This window comes from Osmerus mordax, chromosome 22 (assembly GCF_038355195.1).
Source record: "Osmerus mordax isolate fOsmMor3 chromosome 22, fOsmMor3.pri, whole genome shotgun sequence".
Classification (NCBI taxonomy): domain Eukaryota; kingdom Metazoa; phylum Chordata; class Actinopteri; order Osmeriformes; family Osmeridae; genus Osmerus; species Osmerus mordax.
Window position 1 is genome coordinate 1,673,786 of NC_090071.1, and position 25,325 is coordinate 1,699,110.

Here is a 25,325-nt window from a genome sequence, read left to right on the forward strand (position 1 = left end):
TCGGCCATCTTGGATTGATAAAGCTGGCAGATATGGAAGGTGTTGCGAAGGCAACATGCCAAGCCTATGTTTCCTCCAGACGCTCTCTCTGATGTATACATAACCATGGCTCCATCGATTGCTCCTGTTTCTATTTATTGAGGTGGAAGGGGAAGCCAGACAAGAAAAAAGAAGGGGATTTATGACGGCCTATGCTGAAGATGAATCCATTTTTTTTAATTATGGGGAAGTACATTGGTATTGCCTGTCAAACCTCTAGATTTAATGTTTAATCCAAATGTCCATGTTTCTCTGTTCGTCTTGTGAGGGCTGCATGTGAGGGGAAACTGCGTGAGTCAATAATGAATTTTCCCTCCTTTCTGCTTTTTCTGATGAAATGGGCAAAAGGTCGTCAGGCGCATTCCGGGTTGATCAGCCAGTTTCCACTTAAGACACTTAAAACACAAGTATCCCCTCGCATCAACCATTTTCCACTTATCCAAGAGATGGTCTTCTCCTCCACATGTGCACTGTTGTTGTTCCTATGCTGCTATATAGGCCTACCATCTATACTCTCTCTACCATCTATACTCTCCATACCATCTATACTCTCTCTACCATCTATACTCTCCATACCATCTATACTCTCCATACCATTGTCTCTGTTCATCAGTCACGGCATGCTAGAACTGCTGTCTGTCACCGCGTTTTTAACGATTTTTTGCCTCATAATTGGCACGCATTTTTTAAATGTTATTATACATTTATGTTATTTTATAAAATATGTATGAATATTATATTATTTAACATTATATTTGCCTATTACATGTAAGAAGTTACATGTGACTTACTAGACCAAGGGGTTGGCAAACTAGCATGAATTTAATTACTTTATAGCAGATGTTGCCGCTGTAGAATATGCACGGTAAGTAGCATTCATTGAACAGGTCACATCTGCTTGGGTTGAAAGCTCAATTGCACATTTATAGCCAGATATCAAAGTATATGAGGGGGCAAAAAAAGCATGAAAAAATGATCTGATCTGTATTCATACAAAAATTATGGAATACACACATTTCTCTTTTGAGGGAACACTTCGTGGTTGTAACTTTAGAAACACGTTGCTAATGTGTTAAATACACTGTTAAGAAATGCTTTCACAATGTTCATGCCTTCCCTGATACAAAACGCATGTCATAAGTATAGTTAATTATTGATAATTGGCTGAATCAGTACTGCAGACTCTGATGAGCATTTAGAAGCAGTTAAATCACCCAAAGGAGTACATAAACATTTAGTCATTTAGCAGACGCTCTTATCTAGAGCGACTTACAGTGAGTACAGGGACATTCCCCCGAGGCAAGTAGGGTAAAGTGCCTTGCCCAAGGACACAACGTCAGTTTGCACGACCGGTAATCAAACTGGCAACCTTCGTATTACTAGCCCGACTCCCTCACCGCTCAGCCAACTGACTCCACATAAAGATGCTTTACGTTCCCCAGACAGTTTCTTCACCCGGTATCATGGATCACCATTTGTAAATCTAGACACGGTTTGGCTGGTCGACATACTGGAATAGCCAGATACTGCTTAAGTTGATAATATAGGAGACAGACTGGTGCTGGCCTAAAGTCTATAGGAGACTGACTGGTGCTGGAGATTGTGAGGAGGTCAGGCTTTCCTCTCTATGATGAACTGTCTCTCTAAAAGAATCCATCAGAAATCCACTTAATCCTGAATCCTGTTCTGTTAATTTGGTTCAGTTTCAGTGTTCCACAAAGTCCACTTGCCGTCACCCGTCTGTGAAAAGGCAACCTGGTCTGAGATGACCTCACGGTAAACAGTGTTTGTCCTCTTGATTCCTTTGGCTAACTGCTTTCCTGCCTTTCTAAATCCAGGCCATCACCTGCTGTGACATGTCTGCTCGTAGTGACACTACCGCACAGTCAGGTGCCACCCTCTTTACCTCACAAACTTTCTTATTGGTTGTTTCAGTGTCAGCACTGCAGAAAGAATGAATCTGTGTGGAACGTAGATCCATCTTTCTTTCGAGTTGTTTACAAAATGAGGACTCCATTTCCAATTAGCTTATGTTCAAACAAATATCTTACAAACAAAAACAAGCCAAGGAAATATGCTTGTTTACAGGCACAGCTGAACACAGTGCTAGACATTAGCCATGCAAATGTTTGCCTTTCGCTGCTGATTGAAATGATTGGTTTCGGTGCAAGCCTAGCGGCCTTGAATGAAAGCTAATCAACGCTGGGAATGTCAGACGGATACTTTCACGCACGTTAGATCGCCCCTCCCAACCCACGTCCCACCCATCACAAAGCAACACTCCCAAACAATGCACACCCACCCTCCTCCCCCGTCACAAACCCCTCTCCTGAGAGCTGTTTAAGCCTGCACACCGCTGCAAATATATTCTTCAAGAAACGCAAGTGGGTAATCATGCGTGGCTACGAACGGGTCGCTTTTTAATTAGGGAGGCTCGCGCTCATTATTCACCGTTTCCTCAAAGGAGGGAGCGTTCAAGGAAAGCGCTCTGCGCATGATGAGCCACACTGCGGGAGAGATAGCTCCAATCACACTCCAAACACACCTGAAGCTGTGTTGCGTTTAATGTGCTTCAAGCCCAGCAGGAACCGTGTTTTGGAACAAGGAGGAGTGACTATGACTATGGATGAGTCAGATAGGAAAGCGGTCGTGTTGGATAATACGCCGAGATCACAGACTGCTGGGGGTCACTAATGAGCCGACGGCAGGGCAGGTACAGAGGCAGTCAGAGAGGCAGGCAGGGCAGGTACAGAGGCAGTCAGAGAGGCGGGCAGGGCAGGTACAGAGGCAGAGAGGCAGGCAGGGCAGGTACAGAGGCAGAGAGGCAGGCAGGGCGTCAACAGGTAAGCAACTACAGATGCATCCAGTCCCCGTGCTCAACCTCTGATCCTTGAAGCGTATGGTCGTTCACGCCCCTTCATTGATTTGAAAAAGAAAAGAGGGTTGCAAGTCTGGGGCCGCAGCCCTGCACACTGTCAGCGTTTTGTTAGGCGGTAGTGAAGTGTGCTTACAGTCGTGACGGAACACTCCGGTACAGGAGATGGGCGAAAGACAAATGTATCAGACGGAATTGACGTTTTTCACCATGGAAACTAGATTAAATTAGATAAAAATTAAAATAACATTATCTCAGTGATTTGGATCTAAGGTGCAAGTTACAAACCCCAGATGGCAGACGATCAGACTGATGCAAAACTAGCGTTAAACAACATCAAAACATCTAAGTGCACTGCCAATAAAGCCAGGAAGCACCCGTTCTACATAATCGCTCTGTTCTAGGAGGATGGGGGAAAACAAATAGTAATTACGAGAAGCTGACATTTCAGGTGGAGCTAATTAGCATCCCCACACTGTCCACCAGGCTCAGGTGTCAGGTCACAGTTTGCCGGCGGATGAAAGGCGAGCTACTGAGAGTCTGGAAGTTCAAATCGAAACCAAATCCTGGGCTATGATGTGCTTCTTCCTTTTGAGGGTCTCTCTTTCTAGCCCGTTGTCAGGTCAATAGTTGATCTGAAAATCAAGGACCCCCTGTGCTCGCATGCGTTTTAAGCCTGTCTTGTTCGGTCAAACCTTAAACTTTCAAACCCTAACCCTGAAAGAACCTTAGTTACTGTTGGCTACAGTTTTACGGTAAATCAATAGATTTCCATCGCATTGGCATCATTATCTTTTTTGATCAAGATAAGCCAGTTTGTGCTGCATGCGTCTGTTTATAGTATCAAAACACGATGTTAAATCGTATTTTTTTTTAATTTACTTTTCTGCAAGAGGTTTCCCCCGGATTATATCTCTACATTATTGATTATATTATATCAATTATGTCGTAGGTGGCCCCCAAAAAGGACGCTATGAAGCTTATTCTTAGTTAAGCAAAGGCCGTTATCTTACAGAGAGTCGTTTTTACGGTGTACCTTTTACTTTGAAGGATCACTGAAGAATCCTGGCTCAGTTCCTGAGATGAAAGGCGGCCTTAAAGCAATTTCCCCATCAGCTCAATCCTGACATGAATGGATGTCCTGTGGGGAGCACTGCATCCAACCCTCTAGTGATTAGTGGGTTGGACCCATTAGCTGCACAATCTCAGAACAGGCCAAGGTTGGAAACCAACTCCAAACACTAAATGGACAGAATCGGTGTGAATGCAGGTTGCTTGATCAGACAGGTTCTAAGAAAGTGGCTGGTTGTTGATGTACAGGACATCATGTGTACAGTGTAGGAGGCCTGTTTAGTTTAGTCTGATCTGCCGCTGATCCTGAATCCATGCTCTGCTCACGAGCGGGAGATGTTGAATTTAATTTGGATCATTTGCACCGTGGTTAAATTCATTCAAGTTTTCGAATACATGTTATTGATGGTATTTGTTAGTAAATGTCTTACTGCGTTAATAAATGTCCCTCCTTGTCTCCTCTCTTTCCGATGATCATTGTTTGAGATTATCATCCTCATACATCTTCCTCTTCACAAGACCACACTAACAACTGGAGACACTTTTAGTTTTACTGACTGAATGTGGAAGATGAGATGGGAGAGGGGAGAGGAGGAGGGGGGAGAGGGGGAGGAGGAGGGGAGAGGGGGAGAGGAGGAGGAGGAGGGGAGAGGGGGAGGAGGAGGAGGAGGGGAGAGGGGGAGGAGGAGGGGAGAGGAGGAAGAGGAGGAGGGGGAGGAGGGGGAGGAGGAGGAGGAGGGGAGGGGAGAGGGGAGGAGGAGGGGAGAGGAGGAGGAGGAGGGGAGAGGCAAACCAATGGCAAAAGGTGCTTCTCGACAACATTACCCACCCTGCCTTTAACATACAAGGCCAGAATCTATTGGGAGAGATGGGAGAGAGGGGAGAGGAGGAGGGGAGAGGGGGAGAGGAGGAGGAGGAGGAGGGGAGAGGGGGAGGAGGAGGAGGGGAGAGGGGGAGGAGGAGGGGAGAGGGGGAGGAGGAGGGGAGAGGAGGAGGGGGAGGAGGAGGGGAGGGGAGAGGGGAGGAGGAGGGGAGAGGAGGAGGAGGAGGGGAGAGGGGGAGAGGAGGAGGAGGAGGAGGAGGGGAGAGGGGGAGGAGGGGAGAGGGGGAGGAGGAGGGGAGAGGCAAACCAATGGCAAAAGGTGCTTCTCGACAACATTACCCACCCTGCCTTTAACATACAAGGCCAGAATCTATTTCTCACAGAGTTCTTCCCAGAATACTCTTTATTATTAAAGTACCGAGATAGCAGGGATTCTCTTATGGCACTTTAAAGAGGAGAACCAATTAGTGTGTAATAATAATGAGGTGCCCCTTAGTGCAGATCCTTTGTTAGTCTGCGACTGCTTGATTGGGCTTGGTGTATTCCAAGGGGGGGTCAGATGGAAAGTCTGTTCTTCAGAACGGTGACACTATCGTGACCTCTTCATCTGAAAGATCAAACACTTTAAGATGGCACGGCTGAGCCAGATGAGGACAGGACAGATGTTGGCTTTCAGATTTAGTCCATGTAGTTGTATTGTCAGTGTAAAGAAAGTGTACGTTAAGATATACTTTTTAACACGTATATTTGTTTGGTTTTTAATATGTTTTGCCGTGCAGTAATGTGTTGGATTTCAGTACAGGTCTTCGCATTGCATTAAAATTGCATGAAGGAAAAATGCTCTGATTGCATGTGGTTTTGCACCTGAGAACTTCCCCGCTATGTACTGTAAAAGCTCCATTTAAGCAAATACTGTAAGTGATTGCGGTAGCTTCTGCAAACACCCTCCAACCTGTAATCCATGTTCACTCCTATTGCACACTCATCCCAATCACTGACGGGAGCGTCACACACAAGGTATTGAAGCCATTTGCTTGGTTGAAACGGTTGCCGGGCAAACTTCTGAAGCACACTGATGTTTAAAGCTTTGAATGGAGGAAATCCTTTGACAGCTTTCTTGCTTCCCCTCCAGATGTCTCCTTACCGTACTGTGCATGCATAGGATGCACAGCGTACTATACACACACACACAGTACACACACACAGTACACACAGTACACACACACAGTACACACACAAACAAAAAAGCTAACATTGGCAAGGCACTCCACAAATTAAGTATGTGAACTCTAGACTAAAATGGAATGTTGAAATTAATATTACTGTCGTTTTTTTTTTGTTTTGTTTTTAACAGCCCCGTTGACTGACAAGCCTCCAAAGATTCTATATCCATCTGAGAACAAAATGAGCACCATGGAGATGACAATAGGTAAGACCCATTTTATGCTTGAATGTACACATTTCCACACACACACCGATTAGCTTCCTCTGGGGTCATTCAAGCCAGCTTGTCGGACTGTTGTAGAAGACGATCCCCAGTGGGAAGGAGGGCGTGAAAGCTCATCTCTTGACACCATCATATGCAGTTAGCTACATTCCCAGTGAGGTTTCTGGTCTTGGTGTCAAATGGCTTATAAAGTGACCTCCCTTAAATGGACTTTTACGTCAAAGGGACTTTTTTTTTTCTCTGAATTTACCGGAGGGAAACAATAACGCTGAATGGGAAAAGAACTGTAGAGTGAAAGTATCACCTCAGAGTACGACGGCCATCTTGGCTCCATTTTCCATTCAGATTTTTATTTCTGTGAAATTGCAAAAGACAGACCTTTTGGTGCTAGCGGTTGTTGGGGGGGACAGTCAGATGAGCGCATTAGCTTTGGATCAGATGCAGCATAGACACGGGTTTACCTTATGAATCAGTTGCAGCAGGTGCCTTCGTTAACTCTGCAACATGGATGCTACACATGTTTAATCACCTGGCTAATGTTTGGAGTTGAGACTATAGACCTTTTATCTATGGTTTTGTTGCGTTCGTTTCCCTGTAGGTGATTGCCAGTGATCGTGACTGAAGAGACAGAGTATGAATGATAGTCTTTAGTGTGCCTAACCAGCCGCACAGCACATGGAAACTCATGGGAAAATTCCTCTCGCTCTCTGATTGGCCGAAAACGCAGCAGTGGATGGGAGAGAAAATGGGTCATGATAGGGGTTTCTTTGAAGTAAATTTGTCACGGGTGATACACACAAGCTGTGGAGGTAAAAGGTGGCAATCAGAAAATAGGCGCTAGTCATTTTGAGTTTAAATTGATGACAGATAAAAGCTTTTCGGGTTTTTTATCAGATTAAATGTTTTGAGGATGGATTGTGATTTCAGCAATCCATTAACAGGCGGTTCTGGCAGGTCTACTGAACAACCAAACGCACCAGGGAATAACTGGTTTTACTGGCCGTTCTTAAAGAGACAGTCTGAGTAAAATCAATATATATATCAGACGTTTTTCAATGTCAGATGTGGTCTTCTGTTAAATTAGTCTATACTTTTGTTGTGTGGTACATTCAGCCATGCTGCCATATTTATGAAATTGTGAATTAGATTAAATTAACAAAATATGGTGCCTTTTTGATATGTGCCTAGGTTGTTATCTTGATGTCCAAGAACGTTGTATGGAACATAGATTCATGCTTGTCGCATTGCCCAAAATCATTATCCACAAACGCTTGGGACAAATATTATATAATCGGTTTACAGTATTCTATGAGTGTTCTAAGGACAGGTTTTTGACAGACAGTGTATCTTAATAGTCAGTAGTACAAGGTTTTTGATGCCAACCCCTTCTTAGATAGTATCTTTCCACACATTCATTATATATGGAGGAGCCTGTTTTGAAGATTCCAGCTAAACAAGTCCTTGTTACTTGCTCTCCAGAGTTTTGATACCGTGCTCATGTCAACACTCCTGTACCACAGGGCTGTCAGAGGCCTTTCAATTTGGGTGGGGTGGGGCGTTTTGAAAGGCTTTTTAAAATTCATCCGCTCATAAAATATAGAAACATAAATGGCTTCAGTTGACAGTTAATTAGGCTAGCGCGAAAGAGAGGGGGAGGGAGGGAGGGAGGGAGGGAGGGAGGGAGGGAGGGAGGGAGGGAGGGAGGGAGGGAGGGAGGGAGGGAGGGAGACTGGGCTCCTCTTAGGGAGTTCCAAAGATGGAGGGAGAAAGAGGGGGGGTTTTGGGGACGACGTCCGGAATTAATCAACACCTCTTTCTTCTGTTCTTCCCTGCCTCTTTATGTTTTCTTTTTCTTTTATCTCGCTCTAATGGATGAAGATCTGCACTGACAATCGATCTGCCACGACTGCTTTGATTAAAATGAGTTTTGTAAATGCTTTGCTTGGCACTGGGTGGGCATGGATTCCGCAAGCCCACACTGCAGGACAAATCAGATATCTCTGCAAGTCTGTAATTACGTTAGTTACAAGGTGTTCTCTTGAGTTGTGTTGATGCCGACCCAGTAATAGAGTCTGAATGTCTGAGCCGTACCCAAGTAAATGTTGTAATCGTATTAACCTTTGACTGGAAAAAGATCTGGCAGTCCTTTCTTAAAGCCTTGCAGAATTCTTGAAGGATGTAGAGGAGAAGACCAACACATTAGCTTTGATAAATGTACTGTTTTGATTTATTTTAAGTTCTCCCCCAATAGAGAGTAAGAGAGAGAGAATGGGTAACACTAGAGAGAGAGAGAGATTGAGAGTGCAGAAGTGATTGATTTAGAGCCAGAACATGTAGCATCTCTGCTAACATATGGGGGGGGGGGGGTGCACCCTCATCCAACCCCCACTTTCCTTATCACATCCCAGTCCCCATAAAAGCACAAGACTATCTGCTAACGTTTGCACACTGCCCCCACTGAATCTAATCATAAATGATCACCCGATTTACTGTCCTCGAATCCCGGCAGATGTGGCTACTCTTGCGGAGAAGAATTAGCCTTGCGTTATTTCATCAGCAGGCTCCCATCAACGCACAAGGGCAATAACAACCCACCCCCACTCCTCACCCTTCTCTGCTCAACCCCACTCCTCACCCTTCTCTCCTGGATCCACTCCATCTCCCAGCCCCACTCCTAACCCGAGCTATGATTTCACAGCCTGGGGAAAATCGGAGAGTAACAACATCACTTCATTGTTGTCCTGGAAGGGAGAGTGTTTCCCATAGTCAGACTCCCTTCAACAAAATTGAAATGAAAACTTGGCTTCAACTGAAAGTATCAACAATAATAATCCTCTAATCATTGTCTTGAGACCACTTAACCAATCAGGTTGCACAGAGGGGGAAGCATGCTGTCGGTGTTGTAATAATTAACCAATGGTTGTGAAGTTAGTTGTAGTGATTAGGTCTAAAATCCGGAAATCGTTTCAATAATTTTCTAAATGATCCTGCTCATTTGTTTAACCGACCATGTGACCCAAAGAAACGTTACATTCTGTGCCTCACAGAATAGAGGCCTGTTCCTCTGGCTGGTGTGTAACCAACCACCACTCAGGGCCCTGGCTTTACGCTCCTCCTGCTCCTCTGTCACCTGTCACCACCTATACGTCCTCCATCTTCACACGTACTTTCTGTAAGTCGCTCTGGATAAGAGCGTCTGCTAAATGACTAAATGTAAATGTTCTGAGGCGCGAGGGGCATGTGGGCCCAGTACGTACACTTCCTGCTGGAGACATGAAAACACCACAACAAGGTGACATCAACTGCAGCATTAATAATTCTGAGGGTCCTGGGAGCTGAATCAGAGACTGTCCTCCAAGCAGGTCAGTGTTGAAGAGAGTTTAACTCCGTCTCAAGGACATGAAGACTTACCCCTTCTAGGGTCATAAGTTTGGTCGCTTTGACTCCATGGCGACTGAAAATTGGTTGAAGAAACGTAAAACAAACTTGCTTCCATAGAAGCGTAAAACAATGATCAATAACAAACTTTACATGTATACACACCTTCCAAAATAAACTGGACATGGTGGAAACAAATTCTTGATTTGGCAGACAATAAAGTATAATCTAATAGAGACTGTGTTTTTGATACTTTTCAATCTTCTTGAGACCTACAGAATAGCCATACATCAGTGTCTGTGCAATATGGATTTGTTTACTGAAATGTGATATTTGTTATTTGAGATTCGCAGCCAATTTCAGATATCATTTTTAATAATAAATGCTGGTTATCGATCATAAGTTCCCCAGAAGAACGTGATGTGAGAAAAACTGAGAGAGAGGGAGAGGGAGAGAGGGAGAGAGAGGGAGGGGGAGAGAGATGGGTCGGTGAGGACAGTGACAGAATAATGTGAACCCGTGTATGTAAACTATTTGAACACTGCAGCGTTCGGTTCATAAATCATCAAAATCTTTGACCTTTGAAAATGTGTGAAGGCTCAGGGTCAAAAGGTCACATAAATTCAGGGGAGTCAGTTGGCTGAGCGGTGAGGGAGTCGGGCTAGTAATCCGTCCGTGACGTTGTGTCCTTGGGCAAAGCACTTCACCCTACTTGCCTCGGGGGAATGTCCCTGTACTTACTGTAAGTCGCTCTGGTTAAGAGCGTCTGCTAAATGACTAAATGTAAATGTGATGTAAATTCACACGGAAGCCCATTGATTTTTTTCCAGTAATTGGAAGATCATGAGTTGTCATGTCTTGACATCCCACTCAGTTCATCTCAGACTAAACACAACAGCAAGAAAGATGCACTGCAAGAGATACATTTACATTTATGCATTTAGCAGACGCTTTTATCCAAAGCGACTTCCAAGAGATACCATTTTTATGAACACACTGAAGTGTAGGACTCCATGTTGTAACTAGTTCAAGAATATGAGTTCTGACCCTTTCTGTCCCTTCATAATCATCCAGACTTGCCGACTCAGTTGTCCGTCCTTTCACATTGACAAGCAGCCAACAGTCTGTGAGTTCATAGATCTCCTGTCTGTGAATTGATATCACTGTGAAAATACAATATGTTCAATTAATAATAGGGGTACTACGTACTAGTAGGCCGGTATAAGGTGACGTACCGTTCAGACATGTAAACCCTTGTACAGGAAGTGTGCTTCTCTGGTTTCTGAGAGCAGGGAAGCTCCTTGGCAACAGTCACGTGAGCTACGCTGTGAATCCACAGTCACATTTCTCAGGCTTGTGTTTCCCTGTGCACTGCACCCCTATACTCCCTCCTCTCTCCCTCCTCTCCCTCCCTCCCTCCCTCCCTCCCTCCCTCCCTCCCTCCCTCCCTCCCTCCCTCCCTCCCTCCCTCCCTCCCTCCCTCCTCTCCTCTCCTCTCCCCCCATCCGCACCACCCTACTCCCTCCTCTGTCTCTCCCTCCTCTGTCTCTCCCTCCTCTCCCTCCCTCCCTCCTCTCCTCTCCCCCCATCCGCACCACCCTACTCCCTCCTCTCTCTCTCCCTCCTCTGTCTCTCCCTCCTCTCCCTCCCTCCCTCCTCTCCTCTCCCCCCATCCGCACCACCCTACTCCCTCCTCTCCCTCCCTCCCCTCCTCTCTAAATGTCACAGCACCGGCAGCAGTGCGTTGATGCCAAAGGTTCAGAATCTCCAGATCAATATTACATCATTTCTCTCAATTAGGGCATATTTATTCTCCCTCAAGTTATTGTATGTCTGTGAGGAATCATATCTGCATTCCTGGCTGGGCTCCAGAGGACCTAGATGTGGTCAACATGGGAAAGAGAGAAATCATTTCAGATTCTGACTGTGGGGTGAAATATGATAGTGTCTTACCTTGGGTTATTACAGATGAAAGCAAATATGAGAAGTCACACTGTCCCAAATGGCTAATATGCCCTGCAGGATGGCAATATAAATCGTGGCTGTCATATTTGGGAGGGGGCGGGGAGGAAAATTCTTGGGGTCTGAACTCAAAGTAGCTATCATTAGCGTTTTACATGAGGATGGTAATGAGGTTGACATTTTGATAATGTAGGAACTGATCAGCTAAGTAGACTAAATGAGAATAATTGCATTGAGGGAATTGGTAAGAATTTCTCAGACCTGTCCTATGCATTTTAGTATGCTGATATTCTACAGTTTAGACTTACTGTACTTACCGCCGATAACTCTTTCAGTGCTTTAGATGTTTCTTTATGGTAATCTTTCTTCTGCGGAGAAAGCAGAACCTTGAAAACTATTCCATAGCACAGTTCTGTTTCTGCCGCTCTATGAACGCGTAGTCATTCAAGACGAGACAAAGCTGTTCTCACTCGAGCCGTATCCTCTGCACTCTCTCCTCCTCCAGCTCTCTGTTTCATGACTTATTTTATTGTGTGAGACTGTAGCTTCTCGCAGTTCTCGAACCCCGGGGCACCATAATTAGCTCATTGCTAGCGCTGCAACACCCACGGTGAATCAGTCTGCATGAAAGCTTTGTTGCCTTCCTTTTGAGTTAAGGTGTTAGTCATCGTTCCTGTGCACCTCACTGGGCACCATGATCCACCACGTGCAAAACCACCACATGACAAGATGGCAAATCTGAGATCACCTGACCAGCGTTCGAGAAAATACGACCCTCACGTCAGGCCTTCTTAAACCCTCCGACCCCCCGGATCATTCTCTCTGCCCTTCGGTGAGTTACGAAAGATGCAGGCATCAAACCAAGTGGACTGAGCTTTGAGCTGGAGACGGCGATGTCTGCTGCTTAAGCCAGCGTGTGACCTTGGTGCTGCGCTCTGTCCTGTCCTGAGTTGGGTGACACCAGGGTGGATGGACTGGGCTGGGTGACAGAAAGCTCTGGTGCCAGAGTCAGGGTGGGTGAAGAGGGACAGAGAGGCCTGTGATGCCAGGCCAGAGCTGGAGGGGCTGGGCATCGGGCGGTGTGTGGGGGTGTAGTGTGTGTGTGTAGTTTAGTATGTGTGCGTGTGTGTGTGTGTGTGTGTGTAAGATGGGGCGTGGGGGCCACTGACAGCTGGGGCAGCAGTAAGCAGTGACTGCTCACACATAAGAGCTCAGTCTGGGTCTTTCCTGTCAACCTGACACGTCACAGATGAGCACTATAAACACGCCCAGAGCCCTCCTTGGTGCTCAGTCCTGCCCCAGAGCCCTCCTTGGTGCTCAGCCCTGCCCCAGAGCCCTCCCTGGTGCTCAGCCCTGCCCCAGAGCCCTCCTTGGTGCTCAGTCCTGCCCCAGAGCCCTCCTTGGTGCTCAGTCCTGCCCCAGAGCCCTCCTTGGTGCTCAGCCCTGCCCCAGAGCCCTCCTTGGTGCTCAGCCCTGCCCCAGAGCTCTCCTTGGTGCTCAGTCCTGCCCCAGAGCCCTCCTTGGTGCTCAGTCCTGCCCCAGAGTACCGTTGTGTACTTTGTCCACCTCGGTATTGCTTCATAATATCACTTTATTTGATCGGGAATGAGATTTTCTCAAATCAGAATGAGTGGCTCATTTGTATCTCGTGAGGATCAGCTAGCTTTCCGATTCGAATTGATTGAACTCACTTCTTCTCTGTATAAATACCACCCACCTGTGCCTCGAGGAGCTAGCTTGTCGGTTATTTATTTAAACCTTTTTGAAACCTTTGGGAGTCCAGTTACCAGCTTGACACAAACAGGTAGTACATTTACATTTAGTCATTCAGCAGACGCTCTTATCCAGAGCGACTTACAGTAAGTACAGGGATATTCCCCCCGAGGCAAGTAGGGTGAAGTGCCTTGCCCAAGGACACAACGTCATGTGGCAGGGCCGGGAATCGAACTGGCAACCTTCTGATTACTAGCCTGATTCCCTAACCGCTCAGCCATCTGACCTCCTATAGTAGAAATGGCTACTCTTTACTCTCTCCAACGCTTTCCCTTCCCTCCGCGGTGTGACCATGTGCCGGTGTAAGGTTGCAGAGCTTCCTCAGTTTGTCATCAGGGTGCAGTTCCAGTTTAGAAGACACAAGTCTGGGACTCATCGGCCAATCAGGGAGCCGGGGAGAGGAGGGGGCATGTCCCCCTCTCCTGCACTTGGGCATGGTGTCTGAGACACAAGTCTCCAAGCCTGCAGCCACTCTTCCTCTCCCCTCCCTCTCTACCCATCTGTAAATGTGTGTGTGTGTGAGTGAGTGTGTGTGTGTGTGTTGGAGTAAGGAATGGTCTGGTTCCTGCTCTGTAATGATCATCTGAGCTGTCAGGTTCCTCGGTCCTTTCCTGGATATTATTGACAGAAGCGTCAGAGGGAATGCTTAGCCTGTGTTGTGATGTGTGTCTCCACACTAATGACTACCCCCACCCCCCCACCCCCCCCCACCCAGGTGCCTCCAAGGCCCTCAGACTCAGAGGCCAGGTGTGTCTCTACTTGACTGCCGAACAAGCAGCAAACCAAAACGCGTCGGGAAAGTTTGAAGTTCAAGAATTTCCCACAAAGCGTATTTGTGCTCCGCGAATGAAGTGACTCATCGGGTGAAAAACGTGATTAAACTAAGACGGCGTCCAATCGCATTACCCACAAACGTTTCAACAAATTGGAGCGATGCACTCACCCAGCAACCTGCCCCCCCCCCCCCCCCCCCCCCAGGTCTGATAGACAATTATAAATGTCCATGGCCCGCGGATATAACAAAACGTCAGTTATTTACAAGAGGTCTAATGTACCGCATCAGCAGGGATACAGCTGCTGTCAATCTTGTGGCTTTTCCTTCTCAAGCAGGCCTGGTGAGGAATACCAACAAAATGTCCTGGCTGTGCTACCACAGAGCCTGGAAACAACACACTGCCTTACAGATCCCACACTGTAGCAGCAAGTACACAGAGGCAGGAAGGACAGAGTTTGCTGGAGGAGAGACAGGACCTCACTAGAACATTGCCCGGGGTCAGCTGGGCGAATGAATAAAGTGATATCAGTGCTTTCAGTTGTCCAGTGGCATCAGGTAAGACACCTGACCCGCCCTGGATTTACAACGATCTGTGGCTCTCCCCAGAGGAGAAGCAAAGCAGTTGTACGAAGGTGATCTTTGAATACTTTCTATCTGTGTTGGAAATTTCATACTCGAAATTTACTGAGATAAGCTCATGAATATTTTACATTTACATTACATTTATGCATTTAGCAGACGCTTTTATCCAAAGCGACTTCCAAGAGAGAGTTTTACAAAAGTGCATACGTCACTGATCATAACAACGAGATAGCCCCAAACATTGCGGGTAGCCAAACATGATGCATACATTGTGTAAACCAAATAAGTCCCAAAGGGAAGAACAATAAGAGCATGTAGTTAGACAAGTTACAATTAAACAGCAAGAACCTCATTTTAGCCTAGCTCCAGCTTTGTCTTGGTCATTTGCTTAGCGGCGTGTAAAAAGATTGTTCTGCAAGATGAGTTCTGAAGCACCTGCAGTATACTGCATGGTCAAGTCAAATACTGCACCTTTTTGGATTTCACAGAAGCAAATATCCTGTAAGTGAGCTCAGGTTCAACAGGGCCTTCACCATGGCAACGAAAGTGGGGGGGAAACAGTGACGCTAACTTAGCATGCTAACTGGTTTGAATGTTAAATGTACAGTATGCATCAGGAAGCACAGTAACTTCAACACACTGACTTTCCTTCACCAGCTAACGTAGCTAGCTCTGGTATGAGTCTGCAAAAACAGTCTGACTCAGAGTTTGTCATCTTCCATGACTTGGCTTCAGCTACTCTTCAAATCAAAAGTCGTTTCACTGAGAAGTAACTTCAGGTTCATTTGCATTCATGTCAGGTCTCTCTCAGAATGTTTTTTATTGTGATTAGATTTGGGACAGAATTCCATTAGGGCTTGAGCTGTTAATTGTGCTTCCTCAGGTAGACGTGACTTCAGAGAAAAGGGCCAATCAGAGCGGACCATGCAGCTGCACTGTGTCCTGCAGTGCCATCTAAAGTGGCTCTCAGGCTTTCATAGTTTGTGCTTCTTTGTGTTATTTTTGGTTTTGATTTAGAATTGAAGTTTGTCTGTCCTACTTTTCGCATTCCCTAAAGTGAACTTGAGGCATTTTTCAACATGATCCAGATTTTCCTTTTTTTTCTTCTTTTTTTTTGGGGCGTATGGAGTGCAAGCTACTGTGTTTTCGTCCAATCAGTGATCTGGAACTCTCCTCTCAGACATATGCTGTTTTGCTTGTGGCGTCTCTCTCTCTCTCATCCCTCTCTCTCTCTCTCATCCCTCTCTCTCTCTCTCTCTCTCTCTCATCCCTCTCTCTCTCTCATCCCTCTCTCTCCTCTGTCTATCTCTCATCCCTCTCTCTATCTCTCACTCTCTCCATCTCTCATCCCTCTCGCTCTCTCTCCTCTCTCTTTGTCTCTCACTCTCTCCTCTCTCTCTCTCTCTCTCTCTCTCTCTCTCTCTCTCTCTCTCTCTCATCTCTCTCTCTCACTCTCTCCTCTCTCTCTCTCTCATCTCTCTCTCTCACTCTCTCCTCTCTCTCATCCCTCTCTCTCCTCTCCAATATGTCTCTAGTTCTCTCTTCCCTTTAGCGCTCACACCCTCCTCTCTTATGCTCTCAACCTCCCTTTAACAGGCTGTCTGATTTGAGGCTCACCTCATGCATTGATACTAGAACAGCACTCTCCCAAACTGTCCTTACATTATTAATGACCTCTGTGACTCAACACAGAATCAAATACACCAACAGAGGGAACTTTTTGACTTTTAAGTCTGAGTTCATACATTTTAATAAGCCCCTCCAGGATCACAGCTTTCTTAAAAGAGACAGGTTTTTTTGTTTGTTAGTTGGAGTCTACCAATATGTAAATGTCCTGTGTCAGTCATGCCCTGTTCCTAATATGTCTCAAAAAATCTCTAAACTTGTTTGTCCACATAGGTTCATGAGGCAGTTTAAGGTCCACACACCCACACACCCACCCACACACCCACCCACACACCCACACACCCACCCACACACACACACACCCACCCACACACCCACACACCCACACACCCACCCACACACCCACACACCCACCCACACACCCACACACCCACCCACACACCCACACACCCACCCACACACCCACACACCCACACACCCACCCACACACACACCCACACACCCACACACCCACACACCCACACACACACCCACACACCCACACACACACCCACACACCCACACACCCACCCACACACCCACACACCCACACACCCACCCACACACACACCCACACACCCACACACCCACCCACACACACACCCACACACCCACACACCCACCCACACACACACACACACACACACACACACCCACCCACACACACACCCACCCACACACACACACACCCACACACACTGTAGCCAGTGCTGACACTTTGTCTACCTGTTCCTCTCACTTTCTATCTCTTACTCACTGTCCTTCTCTCACCTCCCCTTCTCTCTCACATATACACACACCTCAACAATCAATAACCCCCATTGCACAGTTGATTTGATGTCTCCTAGGTCACCTGTCTAAAAGGCCATAATCCCCAGCCTGTTCCATTGTCCCCGTAATCAGATTACAGTTCTTCCCAGTCAGACCCTCTGCTCTTGAAATCTCCGTTCTCTTCCCGCAGGAACACTGAGTGATTGCCCGCCTGCAGATGTTTTGTCATAATCACAGTATTTACAGGTTGTGCAACGCCCCCAGTTTGACTGATGTTCAGAAGCATTGTTGGATAATTGCCGAGGTGCTCATGAATTTCAAACGTCTAACGCTGTCATCATGAGGATAAAAAAAAAACCACAGTGACCAGAGCTATAGTGCGCTCTACATGGTACATTTGACGTGTATTATTTTCGCAGAGTGACAGAAAAATGAAAATTGCACACCGGAAGAACACCAGGGATCCGAAGCAGGAAGGATCTGAGTATCCAGACTGTGTTTGCTGATTAGCGATTGTTGTGTTTCCATGGTGTCTCCTTGACGAACCTCAGAACAGGGCTTCTATGTGGGGAGTCTCCATTTGCTCAACTCTCTCTCATCTGACCTCACGTGACATTTGGGATCGAGGACGAACCGCCCTCTGATCTCTCTGAGGTCCATGAAGCTGGAACGGTGACACAAACTGAGAAATAGACATTAAAAATCTCAAGGGAAAAAGCTAAGGATTAATCGAAGCCAATGAGAAACGTTGCTTCTTCTTTGGACAGCAGTACAACTGCTTTCAGAACAAATGTAGCCGTAGCAAACCAATAAGAGTCGCAATCTGAATAAATGAGAAGGTTTCACAAGAGCGGAGTCTCTCTTTCCAAGGCTACGAGCCGCATTCTGTCTCCACAAGCTGGAAGACTTGCTTTTTTAGAGCTGCATCTCACTTGACTGACAGCTCGGCAGATCGGTTGCCATGGACATCTCTGATCTCGTCTGCCTGATGATGTCATCAAGGCATGCCACATCCACCTGCGGCAGCAGCTGTTGCTATGGAGATCCACTGTAGCAATGCAGGAATGCGGGAAGCGCGAGGGCAAAAGCTGCAACTGGAGTTCAGAACGTTTCAATTTGTGGCGTAACGGCAAATTCTTCCCTGTGTGTGTGATTCCTAACCTTGAAAATAACTAACGTTTGATTGATGATTTGTGTTCATATGAACAACGTTAAAACAATACATAAAATAACAACCTGTACCACGTCTTTGAAAGTGTCTCTCGTCAACTAGTGAAAGGAATGGCTTCTTCAGAGCTGCGCACGCACGCACAGACAGGAAGCAGAACGCGTACACACATTTCCTCAGTTATGGTGATATACGGTCATTTGATGTCTCTTTGGTTCAGTATGGGGTAATCATCCATTACACATGCAAATGTGCAAGTTAATGGACTCCTCTTCCGATGGATTGAAAAGTGTTGTTTTTAATGGCTGCTTGTAATTACTCTTCCATTTTGTCTCTGAATGTACGAGGTAATTGCACCCAATGTTTGTCTCAGACTCCACAAGCATTATAATCTAATGTTAATTAATTTTGCACTAGCGACTGACAATGCAGGAACAAGGGATTATCTTGGAGGTCACAACAAAAGAGACCGTCAAACTTTTTCCGAGAGCCTGAGTCGCAGGGACTTGGTTAGCATTCCTCTTGACCGTTGCGCAACACTGAACGTGACCTGGCTCATGCATTCATAGTGAGAGGACTGGGTGACTTACACCTCGACACCTCAGCAAAGGGCTCTGTCACCTTAATGGGCTGTTAAACTACATTACAACCCCCATAGATTTCAGCTAAAACGCGAGCAAGGCTAGCCATTCAAGGTCGCAAGGCTTCCAAGTCGTGATAGTTAAGGGTGATTGGTTAAAAAAAAAGGGGAGGGGGGGGGGGGCAGGGGATCATTTAAACCTGTGCGACACACTTCTAAAGAAGATTACAGAGGGAGATATGATTTGCATCGTTTATCAGTTACGGTTAAAGTAATAGGCTAATTATGTATATTATGTACATTGATTGAGATTGATCCCGTCAGGAGGGACATTAAGGTGGTTTTGGTCATACCTGTGATCCGATTCACCTTGTCGTGTGAGATTACAGGTTTCTCATCTCACCCCGAGGCAAATGTACCACATGGGACTCACAGGATGTGCCATCGACATTAGGAAGCCATTTTCCGCCATGTCCCAAGCGTGCTGTCTTGTCACCTTTGTCGTAATCCCTCCGTAGCAAACCATCCCTCATTTCTCTTTGACTTCCCCTCTTCTGTCTTGAAGACGCCATGTTTCATATGAATCTCATCAAGTTCCCATGTTTACTGGCCATCCTTTCCAGTTTACTGCCCTGTTGAGCATTCAGGTCAACGATATGGACCACTTGTTCCTTCAACTTGAGGTCTGCAGGAAATACAGTACTCGCTGCCCTGTCAGCCTCGACTGCTCTGCCACTCAGGGTCACAACAGCTTAGCAGACACAGACCTTCCCCATCCTGTACTTTTGATTTACTACGATGTTTGTGATTGTACGGTACAGTTACTATATCCAGAGGTAACACAGGTTCAGAGGTAACACAGGTTCAGAGGTAACACTGGTTCACAGGTAACACTGGCTCACAGGTATCACAGCGCTACATGTGCTGTCAAACGGAAGCGTGATTAAGTTGGTTTCCAAGCAACTTCACAGAGGACAGATATGTGGATTATCACTTAGTTTTACAGGGTGACCTGCTCCTCTGGGTACTAGTAATGTTTTTTCTCCCTCTCTTTGATCATGCACTGTCACTTTATAGCACGCCTGTAGGATACTGTTTGGCACATGGTGCGATCTATACTATGAGATCAATTTGCCACTACGTATCAATGACTTTTACACATCCAGAAGCTGAAATTATAGTGATTTTAACAGAGATGGCTCTTGAGTGGTACAGGTGCTTCCTAGCATGTCTGTCAAATGTCTGTTGTCTCACTGAGTTCTGTCCTTAAGGGTGTCGATCATCTAGCCAAGCAATGGACACACCGAGGGGTAGTTTCATGCTCAAGCACTGCTTTCATGTCCTTCTGTACTTTGGGGAGGAATCGTGTTTGGGACTTATGGTATAAGTAGATTGTCAGAGCTTGGGAAACGCAGGCTTCAAAGTGACCTAGTTATTCCTCTCCTTTTCATGCTGGTTTTTTTCATAGGCTTGGTAGCAGAAATACGGGGTTTTAGCCTGGCTCATTAATGCGAGCCTCAGAAACAGCAGAATGAACTGTATCTGCAGTACCGCTGATTTGCAATTGGTGTATGTGTGGGCAAAGCAGCACTGGCAGGTTGGACAAACAGTCCAGTCGTTAGTCTGTGTTTGTTGTGACAACAATTCTTGGATATAGACTCCCAGCAGGATATGACTTCATGTCAGCAATCATACTACACTGGGGGTTGATATTTGATTGAGAGACAGACCGACTCTCAAGAAACCAACCCTTACACGCTGTCATGACGGGTTGGTAGTTCAGTATTTGGTTGTTGCAACTGAGAACTAAAAAGCACCCCCCCATAGTCACCGCTTTCTCGTAGAATGTTTGCACTTACATTTACATTTAGTCATTTAGCAGACGCTCTTATCCAGAGCGACTTACAGTAAGTACAGGGACATTCCCCCGAGGCAAGTAGGGTGAAGTGCCTTGCCCAAGGACACAACGTCAGATGGCATGACCGGGAATCGAACTGGCAACCTTCGGATTACTAGCCCGATTCCCTCACCACTCAGCCACCTGACTCCCTTGGTAAATATCCAGAATGTAGCCTGTTACATCAACGATGTACTAAAGCATTTTATTGTCCAACCCCCCAATTTATTGAGATTTGCCTAAATCCAGCAGATCTCACTTTGAAATCACAGCAACGACAACAAAAGAAGCGCTGTCTCATCTATGGGCTAACACGAGCTACATCTCCATATGCAACTCCCTCAGGTGCGGGCCGTTTTGGTTCCTTCAGTGACGAGTGATCTGTATCAGTCTCGAGAATCACAACTGTATGTTTATCGGGGGTGTAAGAGACGTGGTCTTGCTCTGCCAGGGCCGTCGGGCGCTGCTATCGGGAGTCGAACCTGCCACCTCTGAACTGCCAAGCGCACCCACTACCAACTACGCCAAAGAAAAGCTAGCTCTTTGTTTGACGCGGGTGGCCTCTTACATACCTGAGGAGTGAGTTTCACCAATTCACACCGGTTACATATGCACCAACTGGCAAAAAGCAGCCAGCAGTGACAGAAGGAAAAGAAAAGTCGAGGATGTTTTCGAAGCAGATCCTCTCCATCCTGGGTTTCAGTGCCGCGATGTGACAGGCCCCTATAGTGTCTGTCCCAACTGTCAACTAACAATAGAAAAACTGACTATTCATGTGCTTATTAAGCTAATCGTTTGCCCACTCAATTATTTGGCTTGACTCTGCTTTGATTGCTTCATGCGTGTTTTGAGGCAGCGAGAGAGGGGGAAAAAACGGCAAGCTGGCAAGAAATGGAATGCCTGGGAAACCAACCGTCAATTCCCTGTCACACTGTAGGCATTATGCAGTCATATTACACAGAAAACACACTGACTTCATGGGCTCTGCTTAGCTACTGCAGAACAAGTCTGACGAAAGTGCTTTAGTGGTGTAACAAATTGAACAAGGTCTTATTTTATGATGCTTTGTAAAACCAAGGATGCCTGTGCTGCTTAACAGCATGAATTCTTTTGTCATCTACTTTGTATTTTGGCACTCCATGGCCGCAGCTATAATAAGGGGGGGGTGGATGGGGGGGGGGGAAGGGGGTGGAAGGGGTGGATGGGGGGGCAACCTTCTGTATTGTCAGCTGCCGACGTGAACTTTAAGACGAAGGATAATGCTGCTTTGTCACTCCGCCTGATAAAAAAAAGATGTTCGCGGATGTCTGTGGTTTGTAGGCGACCGCATGTTTGGACATATACTTTCTTCCCTGCAATTATAACTGACTTTAGCTTCTCATTCGCCCATTCAGACCACCACGATCACCTCTTTTTTTGTTGGGGACGTTAACGGCAGGAGTCAGATTACATTAGCCTACTACTAGCCGAAAAAACATGGCTTTGCCCTCCAACGCAACATCGTGGCCTTTGCACTGTAACAATCGCTGGATGAAACACCAGGGAAAACATGTCATTAGAGTGAAAGCTTGTACCCCAGCGACCACTGATTGTGTTATTTCTTAATTTGCCTCCCTCAATTCACATTGAAAGGCCGTGTTGAGTGACTGGGCGAGAGATGAAGTATGGAAAACAAACACTCTGATTGTTGATTGAAAAAATCCACATGAATGAAACCCAACTGATGATGCGACGTGTAAACATCGGGATAATTACACGCTAAGCGGCTGTTTTCATTGTGGGAATGTCGACTGAGTAGGCCTAGCGGATCAAGCTAACGGTAAAAGGTTTCTGTGTTAATTGCAGGTTGTCAGGGGGCTGGTCAGAATTTTGATAGGAAGTGTTTCCAATCAAACATGGATAGACACATCCCTGTCTTCAGGAACATTTAGACGAGCTCCAGTTTATCTGCTGCTGCTTCCCTTTTTTTACGTTGCTAGGCTAACGCTAACCCAGAGACTAGCTTTAGCAGAGACTAAGCGTTCCTTAGTGGACACACTTAGACATGCCATTTAGGCGTAACTGTTTTCTGAAGTCTGCAGAAAACGTGTTGAAAGTGCAGTATAGAGCATACAAAGTGCTGTTGTATTTGCGATGGCTTCCCTTGACAAGATTACCCATTTACATAAGGTAGTATGAATCAGGAGCCTGCGAAACCGTGATCTTGAATTCGTCTAACTTTGCAAATTAAACGCAGCTAGATACCATGATATACAAAGCGTGAAACAGAGGTGGAAATGCCATCAACGGACGGTTAAAGGCTGTTAACTGTTTAAAATAATAATAATGCATGATGTGCTATTACACACGATTCTTGCAGTAACAGTCGTGGGTAAAGGTCACAAGCTCCAACAGTGAGCAGTTTTACGCGCACATTAAGCTATCTATGCCCAGACCTCCTGCCCTGCTTTCCGGCTGATGGTTGATGCCCTGCGCTCTCACAGCGAGCCTAGCTGTTCCCACCGGCCTCCCTCTTATACAAAGAACCAGCCGGTCTCAGTTTTGTTTAGCTGGCGACCTCCTCCTGCTCCATCCTCTCCCCTTCTCTCTAACCCACACATCTGTGTGGGCTGTGGAGGCCCCAGGACCAGTGAGAGAGTCAGGTCTCCACTCAGAGAGAAGGGAGAGCGAAGGGTTTCTGAACACTGAGATTGCTTATGGAGTGTGGTCTGGTACACTATTTTATATGTATTTATACATACATATATTTATGGTGCATGTGAGAGAGAAAGGAGAGTTGAAAGCTTGTAATGAAGCCTTGAGGCGAGACAGGTCAACTTCCTGGTAATTTATCTGCGAAGATTGTTTGGCTTTATTGCTATTGTTCTCGGTTGTTTCTATAAATTAAATGTGAAATTGTGTACAATGATATGCGAGAGGCAACGCAATGCCGTCCATGTAGTTGTGGCAGATCCTTATTCTGTTGTTTAAAGTTCATGAGCACAATGTAAATCACCAGAACTAAAACTTTTGTGCTGAGGTTTCAAAACAAACGATCCTGTGGGTTTTGCCATGTTTTGGTTTCACTGTTACTTGTTAATTTTGCCCTCACAGATGCTAAACAACATCAGCTTTTCTGCACCAATGTTGGTGCTGGTTAGCTTCCCAGTGACACAGTAAGTGTAATCACCGCACCGCAACATTTTGTCGCTGACTTTTATCAATAATGTAGAAACGGTGTGTGTGAGAGCGTTTGCATGCACTTCCGTGACCAGTCGCACATTTGTGTTCGCATGTACAATTTTGAGGAAGTACTTTTACTCAATGTTGCATGATGGGAATGGATGCCCTGGTCTCCTTATTGGTTGGCAATATGGATCCAGCTGGACCAATGAGAAGTGGCAGTGTGGAGGATTTCGCTCCTGGTTGTGGGCAGGCATGACTGGCTGGCTGAGCAGAGACCTCCCCCTCTGACAGTGCCCTGATGCTGGGAGATGGGCCTGTAATCGTACCCATATACTCAATCCCACCATCTGATTGTGTGTCCTGGAATCTGGTGGAGATTTAAGTAGAGCTGTCAATCATTGTTCTCGGGGGAGAGGAGAGAGAGAGGGGGGAGAGAGAGAGAGAGAGAGAGAGAGAGAGAGAGAGAGAGAGGGAGGGAGAAAGGGAAGGAGATAGAGAGGGGAAGGGGAGAGAGGGAGAGAAGGGGAGAGGGAGAGAAGGGGGGAGAGGGAGAGAGGGAGAAGGGGAGAGAGGGAGAAGGGGAGAGAGGGAGAAGGGGAGAGAGGGAGAAGGGGAGAGAGGGAGAAGGGGAGAGAGGGAGAAGGGGAGAGAGGGAGAAGGGGAGAGGGGGAGAAGGGGAGAGAGGGAGAAGGGGAGAGAGGGAGAAAGGGAGAGGGGGAGAAGGGGAGAAAGCAGCGATGCTCTGTCTGACCAGTCCTCTTAGATTTGTCCTGCTCTCTGGTGGAGGAGAACACATGCCTGTGTTTATTCACATCCTCCACACACGCACACACACACACACACACACATACATCCCACACATCACATCCAAACAAGCACACAAAAATATATCCAAGTACACATGAAAAGACATCTAAACACACAAGCAATTACACAAACACACACATACACACACACACACACATAGATACACTTATGATTAGCAAACACCTAAGCACACATGCTAACTGCACACAAGAACGCTGTGCAGTAATGGTATGTGTAAAACACTCATACCACGGAAGAGGTTAAACATATCACACACAACATTTACAACTATGCACGGACATTGATTTATGCAGATGTACATGGTACGAGTCATTCGATGACCTTCAAATAAATTGTTTACTAATGAAAACATATTCCTTTACTTGAGTCGAAGTAATTTCTCTACAAAAACAAGTTCATGAACAAGCCATTCATTTATCATCTAGCTGAGCTATTAAGAAATAAGAGATTGTCCAATTGTACAAGCTCCCTTATTTTCTGGTAGGATGGTGAAGTCACCTGACAGCCCAGGGCCTTATGAGAGAGA

The 25,325-nt window shown here is 46.2% G+C and overlaps 1 protein-coding gene across 1 annotated transcript in view; it reads left to right on the top strand.

The window, feature by feature from the left end:
• LOC136966436 (interleukin-1 receptor accessory protein-like 1) overlaps positions 1-25,325 on the top strand; it is a 167,526-nt gene that overhangs the window by 98,019 nt on the left and 44,182 nt on the right. The window contains exon 6 of the mRNA XM_067260944.1: positions 6,163-6,237. Coding sequence (XP_067117045.1) covers positions 6,163-6,237 — 75 coding nt within the window. The remainder of the gene's footprint in view (positions 1-6,162; positions 6,238-25,325) is intronic.